Source organism: Macaca nemestrina, chromosome 9, assembly GCF_043159975.1.
Source record: "Macaca nemestrina isolate mMacNem1 chromosome 9, mMacNem.hap1, whole genome shotgun sequence".
Taxonomy (NCBI): Eukaryota; Metazoa; Chordata; class Mammalia; order Primates; family Cercopithecidae; genus Macaca; species Macaca nemestrina.
Genome location: NC_092133.1, coordinates 126,416,827 through 126,431,292, shown reverse-complemented (window position 1 = coordinate 126,431,292; position 14,466 = coordinate 126,416,827). Strand labels below are relative to the sequence as shown.

Below are 14,466 nucleotides of genomic sequence, written 5' to 3'. Positions count from 1 at the left end.
AAAAAAAAAGATAAAATAAATAAATGAATAAATAAATGTATCTTCACTAAAACTCAAATAAGTGAATTTTGAGATAAGAATTTTATTTTTTATTTTTTATTTTTATTTTTATTTTTTTTGAGACAGAGTTTCGCTCTTGTTGCCCAGGCTGGAGTGCAATGGCGTGATCTTGGCTCACCACAACCTCTGCCTTCCAGGTTCAAGAGATTCTCCTGCCTCATCCTCCCAAGTAGCTGGGATTACAGGCAAGTGCCACCATGCCTGGCTAATTTGTTTTCTTTTCTTTTTTTTGTATTTTTAGTAGAGATGGGGTTTCTCCATATTGGTTAGACTGGTCTCGAACTCCTAACCTCAGGTGATCCGCCTGCCTTGGCCTCCCAAAGTGTTGGGATTACAGGCGTGAGCCACAGTGCCCAGCTGAAATAAGAATTTTAATGGGAAAATATCTTTTATCTGTATTCAATGTTGACTCCATGCTAATTTGAGTGTTTGAGATGGCCATTAGGTGCTGTAACATTAAAGAATTTACAAATACTTAACTATTTGAACCATAACTACAGTTTTAAAATAAGTTTACTCATCTAAGGGTGAAGATTCTCTTACAATGGGAAATCTTAGCTCAACTTTTACATGTTCATGCTTTATACTCATTTTCAGGAAAGCATCAGGTTCAATACCTAGGAACTCCTGTAGAAAGTGTTGCAGAATCTTCTTTAAAAGAACAAAACAAGGCAAAACAAAGTTTAATAGGGTAGCACAGCCAGGTGTAGTGGGTCATAACTGTAATCTCAGCAATTTGGGAAGCCAAGGCATGTGGACACTTGAGCCTAGGAGTTCAAGACCAGCTTGGGCAACATAGCAAGACCCCGCCCCTACCAAAAAAAAAAAATCAGCCAGATGTGCTAGTGCACAGCTGTAGTCCCAGCTTCTCAGGAGGCTGAGGTAGGAGGATTGCTTGAGCCTAGGAGTGTGAGGCTGCAGTAAGCTGTGGTGGTACCAGTACACTTCAGGAGGCCAAGGTGGGCGGTCTTCTGAGGTGGGGAGTTTGAGACCATCCTGACCAACATGGAGAAACCCCGTCTCTACTAAAAATACAAAATTAGCAGGGAGTGGTGGCACATGCCTGTGATCCCAGCTACTCGGGAGGCTGAGGCAGGAGAATCACTTGAACCTGGGAGGCAGAGGTTGCAATGAGCCAAGATCCACTCCAGCCTGGGCAACAAGAGCGAAACTCCATCACAAACAAACAAAAAAAACATAGAGTTATTTCTGGCCAACAGAGCAAGAAAGAACTGAACCAATGAAAACTGGTCCGAGTCTCGGAGCCTATATGAAAAAGCTGCCTAATTAATGTGGAAGCCTCAGGGAAATGATATACCATGAAAACCTAACACTACAAAAGCTAGTTGTCAGACATATGTGAGGAGTGAACAAAGTCCTAATTTGCTGGCTTAACATTCAAAACTGGTGAGTGTCTGTGTATCATCTAAAGACTGTTTGGGGGTTATTTGTAGAGTTCAGCTGAGTGTCATCGGAACAAAGATTAGTGCAAAAAATCTTTCAGAAATCACACCCAAACATTTGCGTGCACCTTAAATATGAAATGAAATGGCAAGATGAGTATGTCACAATAAAGTATAAATAGCAAGTGAAATGTCTCATCGTACTGGGACAATTTTATAAATGAGGCAAAGGCCCTGTCAAAAAATAATGATGATTTTCAAAATTCTGAAAGGCAAAGGGGAAAACTACTTCACTCAGTTAACAGGAAGCACACAAGAATCTCTCCATCGACCAAGACTTTTTTTTTTCTATGACCCATGCTTTCTAAGACAATAATGAAAAACTATAAACTAGAATTTGTTGAAAGAACCACTTCTAGAGTTTGCCCTTTATCTGCTATTTTACCGTTTTCCTGTCTGTCTCTGGTTATGACTTCCTCGTCTATTAGTAGCCTCCTAATAAATGTGAACAAATGAATGAATGAGTAAGAGACAACTAAGCATGAGGTATTGCGAGATGGTAACTCGTCCGGGAAAATTAAAATCAGGAGTGGATCAGATGGAAAAACAAAATAAGACATTCTAGAAAAAAACATCACCAGGAGGATGTCGAACCAAAAGGTCCCCTGGTTAAGCTTCAGCTAATTATAAGATTTAATTAACTAGAAAAACTCAATCCTTGTTTATTCTATTTAATTGAGATTTTACAGTATTGAAAATGATGTTACTCAAGTGTACTCATTAATATTTAATGGAAGAGTAAGAGAATTGGCTAACCAAATTTACTGTGCTTAGGTAAACTGCAATTAGGAAGGGTTAGCAGAGCATCCCAAGGGACCTATCAATCACAAAATGAAGCAATACAATTAATTACAGATGAATTTCAACCAGGAAACACACAAAACAATGATCCTCAAAAAAGATGGAATAAAATTACTTGAATGTGGTGGTCGGTTCTGACAAGAGCAGTCAATCATGTGTCATTTCAGACAACTCAGAAGCAATTACCCTACCCAAAAGACTTGAACTCTTTGTGTGTGTGTGTGTGTGTGTGTGTGTGAGAGAGAGAGAGAGAGAGAGAGAGAGAATTTCACTCTTGTCGCCCAGGCTGGAGTGCAGTGCAATCTCGGCTTACTGCAACCTCTGCCTTCCAGGTTCAAGCAGTTCTTCTGCCTTGGCCTCCCTAGTAGCTGAAATTACAGCCCACCACCACACCCAGCTAATTTTTGTATTTTTAGTAGAGAAGGGGTTTCGCCATGTTGGCCAGGCTGGTCTCGAACTCCCGACCTCAGGTGATCTTCCCACCTCGGTCTCCCAAAGTGCTGGGATTACAGGCATGAACCACTGCGCCCGGCCCAGACTTGAGCTCTTGATTGCGTGAAAGTGTATTAATCTTCTATCTGCTTATTCCAACTTTCCCAGCTGATAAAACGCCCTACTGTTATTTCACTTACAATTTGGAATAACCTGCATCTAGTTAAGTTGGAGCTACTTTGTCTTGTTGCAGATTTTCTTTTGCTTTGCTATCTTCATTCTAACTTGGCAGAGCCCAGGTGCTTTGTCTCTATTTGCCTGCAAGACTCTTTTCCAAGATATCTCAGGTTTCCCTCTAAAGCACCTTCCACCTGGAGGATATGTGTTCTTATTCTTTAATTCCTAGCCCTATTTCCTATTCATCTATAAAACTAGGCTTTGTGAGCAGGATCATGCATGGCAATGAGTTCTAATGAGTTTTTAATGTTTCACACCTCATGATGAACATATATTTGCATTTCAGAAAATGCTTTTAAGGAACGTTTTTTTTTCTGCCCTCACTCCCAACTCGGTTGTCTTTAAGCAAAACCAAAGAGAGCTGTGGCCAGCCTGGTCAGATGGCTGCAATCATTTGAGGCCCTCTCGCTGCGCTGTGGCCCCTCTTGCCTTCCTAGCCTGCCCATGCTTGCCCCATCTCAACCTCTGCCCCCGCTCCAGCTGAACAGATTTGCCATTGTCAGCATTCATCTTTGGGGATCCTTCTTGACCATGGTTAACAATCGCTGTGATTATCCTCACATCACACACTTTTGGGTTTCTGTTTCTTAGGACAATGCCTGCTCTCCCTGCTAGCCTGTCCCCCACCCCAGGCCCTCCAACCTCCAGCCACCCCAACTCCAGAGCCACATCCTATCCCACTGACTAACCCAACTGCCAAGCCAAGCCCAGTCCCCAGACCTAGAGCTCAGAGAAATTATTAATCCAATCAAAGGCACTAAAGTTGGGATTCTGACTGTGAAGCAGGTACCAAATTTTTGACAGAGAGGGGCTCCTCAAACCATACTATTCCTGGATTAAGTGTCTGGCAATAGGCAGGGGATATGATGTGATCTAGCAAGGCCTTGCATGGAAATTAACCTGCGTGAGCTCCACTTGGCTGCCCTCCAAAGGTCAATGCATTATTTGAGCCTAGGGGAGCCAGCCACTGCTACATCAGTGGCGGCATCAGGGTACCCTTTTTAGGTCTAAACCTGCATTTTCCTAATATTCAGGTCTGTAGGAACTTTTACTACAAGAATTTTACAGGAATGGCTAAATATCTGTAAGTACTTAAAAGTATATATGGTAATATATAATATGACAGAAGAAATAAGACCTAATGTTAGATACATCAGCAGGGTAATTATAGTTTACAACCATCTATTGTACATTTCAAAATAGCTACAAGAGAAAAAGGGGAATGTTTTTAGCATAAAGAAAAGACAAATACTTAAAGTAATGGATATCCCAAGTATACTGATTTGGTATTTACAAATTATACAAATGTATTAAATTGTCATGTGTACTCCAAAACAATGTACATCTGTTATGCATCAATTAAAAAAAAAGATAAAAGTATGTATGGATCAGTAAGTACTTCTAAGTATCTATAAAGCGATATAAGTGCATATTAGTGTAAGAGAACTAAGGAGAATTTGAGATCAGTGTTTACACAGTGCTAGCATTTTGTTATCTAAAACATCTCTTTTTCAACTCTATCAAAGATTGAATGCATTTTTAAGTTCAAGGAATATAATATTCAGGATGATTATTTTTATTACGGCTGTGGACTTTTTCCTTGGGCATTGAATGCTTCTATTTAGTTCAACTACTTACTATCTTTTCTTCTCCTTTTTTTTTTTTTTTTTTTTGCTTAACTTTCTATTTCTTTCCCAGTAATAACATATATTTTCTCAACTTCTTAAATCTCTTTATTAGATACAATTGAATGTAATTTGGAATTTACGAGTCTTATCACATTCTCATTCTGCTTGAGCAATTCAAGATATAAGAAATACAGACTGTCTAAATTTCTTCAGTTCCTCCAACTATTTGCTTAAAATTCCTGAAATTAAAATTATAGTTCTTTGACACCGCTTCTGTCTAATCATTGCTGATACCTGGAAAACACCAAATGGCTTGCTTACACAACGCACCACTCTGAAATTTCTCACACAAAGCGTTGTCTTACACAGAAACACTGACCATTTTGACAAGGGAATGGTCCTAGAATTGGGCCAGAGCTAAAAATAAGCAGAGTAAACAATTTTGATATTCTTCTTCAATGGTCATAAATCCAGTTAGCATGTTATCATTTACATATTATGATTTTGTTCATGATAGTTGTAGTAGAATGGCCTGAAGAAATCAAGATCTGTTATATCTGCTACATTACTTTAGTTACCAGATTCATAACTCACATTATAGTTTATCAAGTATTTCAATTTGTTCCCTGGAATAATCCTGTGAAGTGGGTATTTTTTATCACTAGTTTCATATAATGAATATATTATTCATTATATGAAATATATGAATATATTAACAACCACTCTCTGTTAATGTCAATACATTCTATTTATCCAGCTCACTTACTCTAGTATTCTCTCTGCAATGATTCTTTAATCTCATTGGGAAGCCCCCATGCCCAATACATGCCTCCTATCTTCATTTCCCTCCTTCCCCAACTCACAACCTTAAAAACATTCTTATCGCTCTTGTTTCTTTTTCTGTTGTCCTTGACTGGCAAATTTGGAGCCATGGATGTACCCAACTGTCTGCCATTTGGGGCTACCCCTGACTAGCCAAATACTGCTAGAGAAACTCTCCTGAATGATTTCACTCTAAACTCAGCTCTATGAACTTCAAATGGGCATTTAAGGATACCTGGCAATCCTACTATATTTTCCTAATAAATTTCATTTTCCTCTTTCAAAAATTATTTATTCTCCCTTCTTCTCCAACCTCCCATATCCCCACCAACACACTCACTCTCCGCTGATGACCTCACTTCATACTTTATTGAGAAAATAGAAGCCTGCAGAGGAGCAACACTTTCATACTCTTCCCACTGTATCTAAACATCTCTAAGTTTCTGTGCCAGTCTTAGTCCGCTTGGGCTGCCATAACAAAATAGCACAAAATGAGTGGCTTAAACAACAGAAATTTTTCATCTCACATTCTGGAGGCTCAAAATCCAGCATCACAGTGTTGGCTTGGTTGGTACCTGGTAAGGGCTCTCTTCCTGGCTTGCAGACAGCTGCCTGCTGGCTGGGTCCTCACATAGTCTTTTCTTGGTGCATGCATGAGGGAGAGAGTGCTGGTGTCTCTTCTTCTTACAAAGACACCAGCCCTATCAAATTAAGGGCTACCTCTATGACCTCATTTAAATAGAATTATCTCCCTAAAGACCTTATCTTCTAATATAGTCACATTTGGGACCAGGACCTCAACATGAATTTTGGGGAGACAGAATTCGGTCCTTAATAGTGCCTGTGTTTTTCATCTTACCATATGTTACAATAGAAAAAAATGTCCCTGCTCTCATCAAAAATCAGTAGCCTCCAGTATGCTCTGGCCCCTGCCCGTCTCACCTTCTTAACATCACTGACCTCCTCATCTCTTCCTTCTCTTACATAACTAGGGTTATCCTTCTCACAAGCACACAAACACGCTCCTCCCTTGACTCCATAATCCCTCTCCATCTCCCAACTCATTTTTCTACCTCCCTGTAAGTACCAGTACTCTAACAAATTATCTGAAATTACTGCTTCCCCTTCCTCAACAATTTATTCACTCATTAGAAGACTTAAAACTGGCTAATGTAGCTTCTGAGGCTCAGAAAATGAAAGCCCAAAATATGACACTTTGGACTTCAAACTGAGAGCACGTGGACAGCAGCAAATGCAGAGAAGGGCTTTCCCCAAAGGTCCCTCCCTACCTAAACACTGGGTTCTCCTAAGATACTCAATCATTGTCAATAACTTCCCCGGGGTATCTCATCCACTGGGAGAAGACTGAAGCATATCCCAGGAAAAGAAGACTAGAATTAATGCCATACCAGGAGCCCAGATGGGCTTTGTCTCAGACTACCATCTGTTCTTCAGGTCCATTCATCTTCCCTAAAACTCATTTACTCCTCCTCTAAATTGTCTGCATCCCACCCTTCCCTCTCCCTGTGAAGAAGGGTATATAAGCTTCTAAATGCCATTGGGTCATTGGGCACTCAGCTTCCTGGGATGCATGCGTACACATAATATACATGTTAGCCTTTTCTCTTGTTAAGTGATCTATTAGTTTATTTCTCAGACTCAACTATCGAACATCCAGAATGGAAAGAAAGGGATCTCTCACCCCAACATGGATCATCTCAAGCTCATCAACAGCCCCCATGTTCCAAATTCAATAGACGCCTCACTTATCTTTTTCTTTTTTGAGACAGAATCTTGCTCTGTCACCCAGGCTAGAGTGCAGTGGCATGATATCAGCTCACTGCAACCTCCACCTCCTGGGTTTATGTGATTCTGCTGCCTCAGCCTCCCGAGTAGCTGGGATTACAGGTATGCCACCACGCTCAGCTAATTTTTGTATTTTTAGTAGAGACAGGGTCTCACCATGTTGCCCAAGCTGGTCTTGAACTTGTGACCTCAAGTGATCCACCTGCCTGAGCCTCCCAAAGTGCTGGGATTACAGACGTGAGCCACTGCACTGGGCCTCACTTATCTTATTCGATCTTTCAAGAACACCTTACCCAGTCAACCACTCTCTTCCCTGAAAACTACACCACACTCTCCTGGTTTTCTTTCTGCATCCCTGACTGCTCCTTCTGCCTCTCCTTTGTTGGCTTCTGCTCCTCTTTCAAGCCTCTAAATGTGGGAATACCCTGGAACTTGCTCCTAGATCCTCTTTTCTTCTCCAGCTGTCTCCAGAGCTAAGTGAGCTCATTTCACTCTCTGGCTTTGAGTCCTATCTCTCTGGCGATGACACCCAGATTGATATGTGCAGCTCTGACCTCTCCCTTGAGCTCCAGACTCATTTATATGGTCAAAATGCCCATCTGACATTTCCAACTGGACGTCTAATAGTCTTGTCAAATGTAGCATATCGAAAACACAACCTTTGACTTTCTTCTCTCTTTTCCAGTCTTCCCCATTTCTGTGGATGGTAATGAACTGCTCAAGCCAAACATTTATCATTCTGATTCCTCTCCTTCTCTTCTCTCCTATACCCAGGCTTTTTTTTTTTTTTTTTTTTTTTTGTGTGTGTGTGTGTGAGCCAAAGATTTATTTATTCATTTCTTGCATTTGAAGTACTCTTCGATAACATCCTTGGCCTGAGACTCCTTTCCATTGTCCTTAACTACTACACAACTGCAACCAACCACTTTACGGGGTTTCCCCTCTCTGTCAATTTTACAGAGGCCTACCCATTCTCCTAGTTTCTTGTTGTCATCAACCTTAATTAGGTTGATCTGATGTTCAGCACAAAGGGCCTCCACCAACTTGACATACATAGGCTCATCACAGTTGGATGCAAGCACACAAAGATGGGCTTGGCGCTTGTCTAAGGCTTTGGCAGCTTCGCGAATTCCACGTGCTAGGCCATCGTGGATGAGGGCGGTCTTCAGCACCTCTTGTAAAGCAGTATTAACGTCCATTACACCTCCAGCAGCAGTTGCCTTCTTCGGCCATGGCGGTGGGTTACGGGTGAAGCAGAATCTTGAACGCACCCAAGCCTCCGCCTCCGCGCGACTCCGCGGCGGCAGGGAAAGAGCTACCCAGGCTTTTGACGATTCAGCCTTAAATCCATCTACTTCTCTTTATCAGTACTTCTACTGCCCTCATTCAAGGTACATCAGCTCTTGTCTGGATGGAAGCCATGGCCCCATAAGTAGTCTTTGTGCTTCGATTGCCTGACTGCCATACATTCTCTATGCAGCTATCAGAGTACTATTTTAAAAACTTAAATCATACTTGTCATACATGACATATTGTCATGCCCTTGCTCAGAACCCTTCTGAGGCTTCACTAATTATTAGAATAAAGCTCAAATCTTCACCAAGGCATGCATCCTACAACATAACCTGACTTAGTAGATCTATTTCCTCCTTTGCTGTCTGTATTGGTCCATTTGCATTGCTATAAATAAATGCCTGAGACTGGGTAGTTTATCAGGAAAAGAGGTTTATTTGGCTCACAGTTCTGCAGGCTGTAAACAAAGCATCGTGCCAGCATCTGCTTCTGGTGAGGGACTCAGGAAGCTTATAATCATGGCAGGAGGTAAAGGAGAGCCAGCACATCACATGGGTAGAGAAAGAGAGAGAGAGAGGAGACAGTGCCAGGCTTTTTGAAATAACCAGATCTTGTGTGAACTCAAAGAATAAGAACTCACTCATTACTGCTAAGACATTCATGAGGGATCTGCCCCCGTGACCCAGACACCTCCCACGAGGCCCACTTCTAACACTGAAGCTCACATTTCAACATGAGATTTGGAGGGGACAAACATCTAAACCCTATCACCCTACATGATCCATTCTTTCTGCTTCTCAAATATGCCAGGTTCAGGGCTGCTGTTCCCTCTGCCTTGAATGTTCTTGTTCATCCTTCAGGTCTTAACTCAAATGTCAGCCCGTCAGAGTGACTTTTGCTGCTCCCTATGGAAAGCTCGTTCCCACCCCACCCTCAGCATTTATTTCTACTTCTTTCCTACCACTTAGCGCTATGAGCTCCAGGAGGGCAGGCTTTTGTCTGGCATGCCCCCTGCACCTTCTCCAGCACCAAGCACAGACCTGGCACAAAATGAATGTTCACTGAAAGAATGAAATTGATCTCAGACTCTCCACCCAGCTCCAGGCTGCCAAAATAAGCCCCTAATTGCCTTCCCTGCTTCTCCTTTTGTTCCTGCCCCATCTGTCTCCTAGGGAGACCTGTCTCAGCTAGACCAGTCCTGGGCTCTTCACACATCAGAGTTAGAGGGTTGACAGGGAATTAATAGAAGATAGAACCTGAAAGGCTTAGGAGGGGAAAGACTTGGAGAAATCCGTTGTCAGTCAAAAATAATAAAGTACAGAGGTGTATGTGAGGAGGTAGGGGAGGGAGTGCAGGAAGGGGAAAGAAATCTGTAGAGTCCAGGTGTAAGTAAGAAAGTTCTTTCAACATTTGTCAAACTTGAGTTTGGGAAAGGGTGTGGGAGATAAATAACTGAGAAGAGTAAATGGGATTGTAGCACAGATGAGGATTCTGAATTAGGGCCACTCTGTCACCCAGGCTGGAGTATAGCAGTGTGATCAAAGCTCACTGCAGCCTGGAGCTCCTGGGCTCAAGCAGCCCTCCCACCTCAGCCTGCCAGGTAGCTGGGACTACAGGATGTGCCACCAAAGTCAGCTAATTTTTTTTTGTATTTTTTTGCAGATATGGGGTCTTGCTATGTTGCCCAGGCTGGTCTCAAGCTCCTGAGCTCAAGTGATTCTCCTAAAGTGTTGGGATTACAGGCTTGTGCCACCATGTGCAGCCCGGAACCCTGTTTATGTACTTTAAGAAGAAGGAAAATAAGGACGCAATTTTTTTTTTTTTTCTGGCATGTTGAGTTGTGTTTTCTGAAATACCAGCCTGGGCTGAATGCCAGGGGCCTGTGATTTCAACAAGGTTACATACATATGAGAAAACTGAAGCTCTGGGTGGTCATAGGACATGACCACTGTCATTCGGCTGATGGATGACAAAAGGAGGATTCAAACCTATGGCTTTTACCTACAGGGCCCTTATTGTTATAAGCGTTCTCCTTGCTTCCCTCCAAAGCAAGAAATGAGGTTAGCCAGACATGTGGCCTCCAATTGTTATCATTTTCCTTTCTAATTGTTTACAATAATTTAAGTCAAGTTGGCCAGGAGCAGTGGCTCATGCCTGTAATCCCAGCACTTTGGGAGGCCGAGGCAGGTGAATCACCTGAGGTCAGGAGTTTGAGACCAGCATGGCCAACATGGCGAAACCCCGTCTCTACTAAAAATACAAAAATCAGCCAAGCATGGTGGCAGGCACCTGTAATCCCAGCTACTGGGGAGGCTAAGGCAGGAGAAGTGCTTGAACCTGGGAGGCAGAGGTTGCAGTGAGCTGAGATTGTGCCACTGCCCTCCAGCCTGGGCAATAAGAGCGAGGCTCCATCTCAAAAAATAAATTAAAAAATGTAAGTCACTCTCACCAATTTTTGGTTTCCAAAATATATCTTTATCCTCCCTTTACATATCAAAATAACATGTTTCCTTTGTCATTTTCTATCACCTCTCCTCTTCTCTGTGATTCATTAATGATCACCAGTAATAAGTATCAAATTATACGTGTAAACAACCTTTAGTACCAGACTGTAATTTGTCTCCATCTGGAGAATGAAATTTGCTTAAAATGACTGGAGGGGCTGGGTGCAGTGGCTCACACCTGTAATCCCAGCATTTTGGGAGGCCAAGGCAGGAAGATTGCTTGAGCCCAGGAGCTTGAGACCAGCCTGGGCAACATGGTGAGACTTAATCTATACAAAAAATTTAAAAATTAGCTGGGTGTGGCGGTGTGCGCCTGTGGTCCCAGCTACTTGGGAGGCTGAGGTGGGAGGATGGCTTGAGCTTGGGAGGACGAGTCTGCAGTGAATCATGTTTGTGCCACTGTACTCCAGCCTGGGCAACAGAGCAAGACTCTGTCTCAAAACAACAAACAAAAACAAAAAAACTCAAAAAAAAAAAAGAAAAAAAATGACCGGAAGATTTCTGACTAACTCCACACAGCGGCATTTCCATTCCCTCCTTTATGGCAAGATGTTTCCGGTATGAAGATCATTGTCTCTGAAAAGGAAGTCATAGACAGAAGAAAAAAGGAGCCGTTCTGATTTCCCCACCCTCAGGGAACAATATTCAATCTGCTGCAAACAATGAGTATCATATCCCTTTCTTGTTTTTGTTTAAAACATGGCTATCAAAAAACATTGGAGGTTCTTGTATTCCTTAGCTTTTTTCCTACAATCTTCTTACAACTTCACAGCCATTGTTTTGCACACATTTTTCTTACACACACTTTATTTTTCCACCTACCCTTTCTGACTCTGATGTCATGCAGTCATGCTAATTTGAAAGATGCTTTCCTATTTTTTCATTTGCATTTATATCATCAGAATTTCCTTAAAAAATTTTTCCACTTGGTGGAGGCTTAAATAGACACACGTTTTCCAAATAGATAAGAAGGAGGTTTTTAAAATGATAACCATGATATAGTTAACTTTTTAAAAAAATTGTTACCTCAAAGACTAAAGACTCTAAAGTGCCTTATAAAAGAGCTAGTGCACGTTTTTGTTATGGTGAAAGTCATGTGAATATTTGCATTGCATGTGATCATACTCAAAAACTCTATAAGGATCATCTAGAGACTAGATACTGATGCATACCCCCTGGGGCTGATTTAGGCACCATGAAATAGTTGATAACACCTGCACAGAACCTCTGTACCAAATGGTAGCCAACAGTTACTTTAATCATAAGCCTGATAATGTACTACTTCATGGCAAATAGACCTTAATAATTCTACTCCTCTCTTGCTGCCAACCCTGTACTGAACAGTGAGAATACATTGTGTGCATGCCACCCAGGCCCTCTATTTTCATCCTGCCAGCTACTGGGAGTTTTGTCTACTGATGGCCCCCACTGGATCCTTCCCACGCAGGTGTCCTCTGTGAAAGGAACTGTCTCTTCCAAGGTGACACCTTGTATTGGTGTCACACTGCTATAAAGAATGACCTGAGACTGGGTAATTTATAAAGAAAAGAGGTTTAATTGACTCACAGTTCCACCTGACGGGGGAGGCCTCAGGAAACTTACGGTCATGGCGGAAGGCAAAGGGAAAGCCGGCGTGTCTTCTAACAGGGCAGCAGAAGGCAGAGAGCAAAGGGGGAAGTGCCCACACTTTTAAACCATCAGATCTCATGAGAACTCAGTCATGAGAACAGAACACGAGAACAGCAAGGGGGAAATCCAACCCCGTGATCAATCACATCCCACCAGGCCCCTCCCCTGATACATGGGGATGACAGTTTGACAAGAGATTTGGGTGGGGACACAGAGCCAAACCACCTCACAGCTCCTGAGAGGCAGCCACGTCATGACCGACTGATGCCTAGCCCCTTACCTGGGGTGGAACACAACTGGGGAGGGCCATGCTAGCCTCAAGCCCCCTATGGAACTGGCTGAGTCCTCTGCTGCAACTGTATTAGGATCTATCTGTCTTCTCCCGCTACTTAGTCCTGTTTCCCTCATGGGCATTGTTCCTGAGAGCACTTCCTAATAAGTGTCCTATATACAAATCTGTATCCCAGAGTGTGTTGCCCAGGAAATTCAATTTACAACAGTTCATAATACAAAAGAAATTGTATAGTATGTAGTTTAATTGACCTGTGCTTCTAACAGGCATGCAAAAAAATTGTGTACATAAATTGCCCAATTAACTAGCCCTGAATGAGTGTGATCTTAGAATTAAAAGGATGCATACAAATTAGAACAGATCTTAAACTTAATTTTTTTTTAAGACTGGTCTTGCTCTGTTGTTCAGGCTAGAGTGCAGTGGCGCAATCACAGTTCACTGCTGCCTCAACCTCCTGGGATCAAGGGATCCTCCTGCCTCAGCCTCCCCACTAGCTGGGACTACAGGAGTGTGCCACCATGCCCTTCTAATTTAAAAAAAAAAAAAAAAAAAAAAAAAAGGTTGTAGAGATGGGGTTTTACTATGGTATCCAGGCTGGTCTCAAACTCCTGAACTCAAGTCATCGTCCCTCTTTGGCTTCACAAAGTGCTGGGATAATAGGCAGGTGCCACTGTGCCTGGCCTTTAATTTTATTTCCTCTTGATGACAACATTTCCCATGGGTACGCAGCCATCCAAGTAAAAAGGAAACAAGTAGAGAAGAATAAAGATTCTGCAAGTGTTTGCTTTATACAGCCCTTTTCAGAATGCATTATAGACTATACTATAGATTTTATTTATTATAATATAGAATTTATAATTTCATACATAAAGGTAATTTCAATCCTAAATCTGTGTCAATAAAGTAGAACACCTAACAGTGACATTAGGTCACTCTTTCACTTTTAATCAAGAGGACAATCTTTAAGCCAATAGAAACAGTCTTTAATCACGCTAAAAGAGAAAAAAAAACTGAATATTGAAGAGCAAAATAAATTTAAAAATCTTTAGGGAAAAGCTTACATTTGAAAGAGTCAACTGTTCTAAAACATTTATGAAATACCATTTTTGATGTGCAAAATAATGAATTTATTCCCTGGTCCACATTTTTGCCTGAAGCACCACTCCCCACCCCACAAGTAATTAAGAGTTATTTTATGGGACAAGAGTTAGCCAGTCAGATCCAATTACTGTGAATCAGAAAGACAAAATTTATATATCCTTTTCTGTCCTCCCATAATACTGATCTTCTCTTTACCAAATGGTAGCCAACAGCTACTTTAATCATAAGCCTGATAATGTACTACTTCATGGCAAATAGACCTTAATAATTCTACTTCTCTCTTGCTGCCAACCCTGTACTGAACAGTGAGAATACATTGACATTGTCATGGTTCATGACACATTGATTAATCAGGTAATACACATTCTAAACACTTAGTGAAACGGACTGTAAAAAAA

General features: G+C 41.7%; 1 protein-coding gene across 1 annotated transcript; it reads right to left on the bottom strand.

Annotated features, from left to right (window-relative positions):
• Positions 1 to 8,060: 8,060 nt before the first annotated feature.
• On the bottom strand, positions 8,061 to 13,089 carry LOC105488221 (small ribosomal subunit protein eS12-like). The gene is made up of 2 exons (XM_071068742.1): positions 12,956 to 13,089; positions 8,061 to 8,608 (listed from the first exon to the last, which is right to left on the bottom strand). The coding sequence occupies exons 1-2, from the start codon at positions 13,087 to 13,089 to the stop codon at positions 8,083 to 8,085; spliced, it is 660 nt and encodes a 219-aa protein (XP_070924843.1). The 3' UTR covers positions 8,061 to 8,082.
• Positions 13,090 to 14,466: the final 1,377 nt, after the last annotated feature.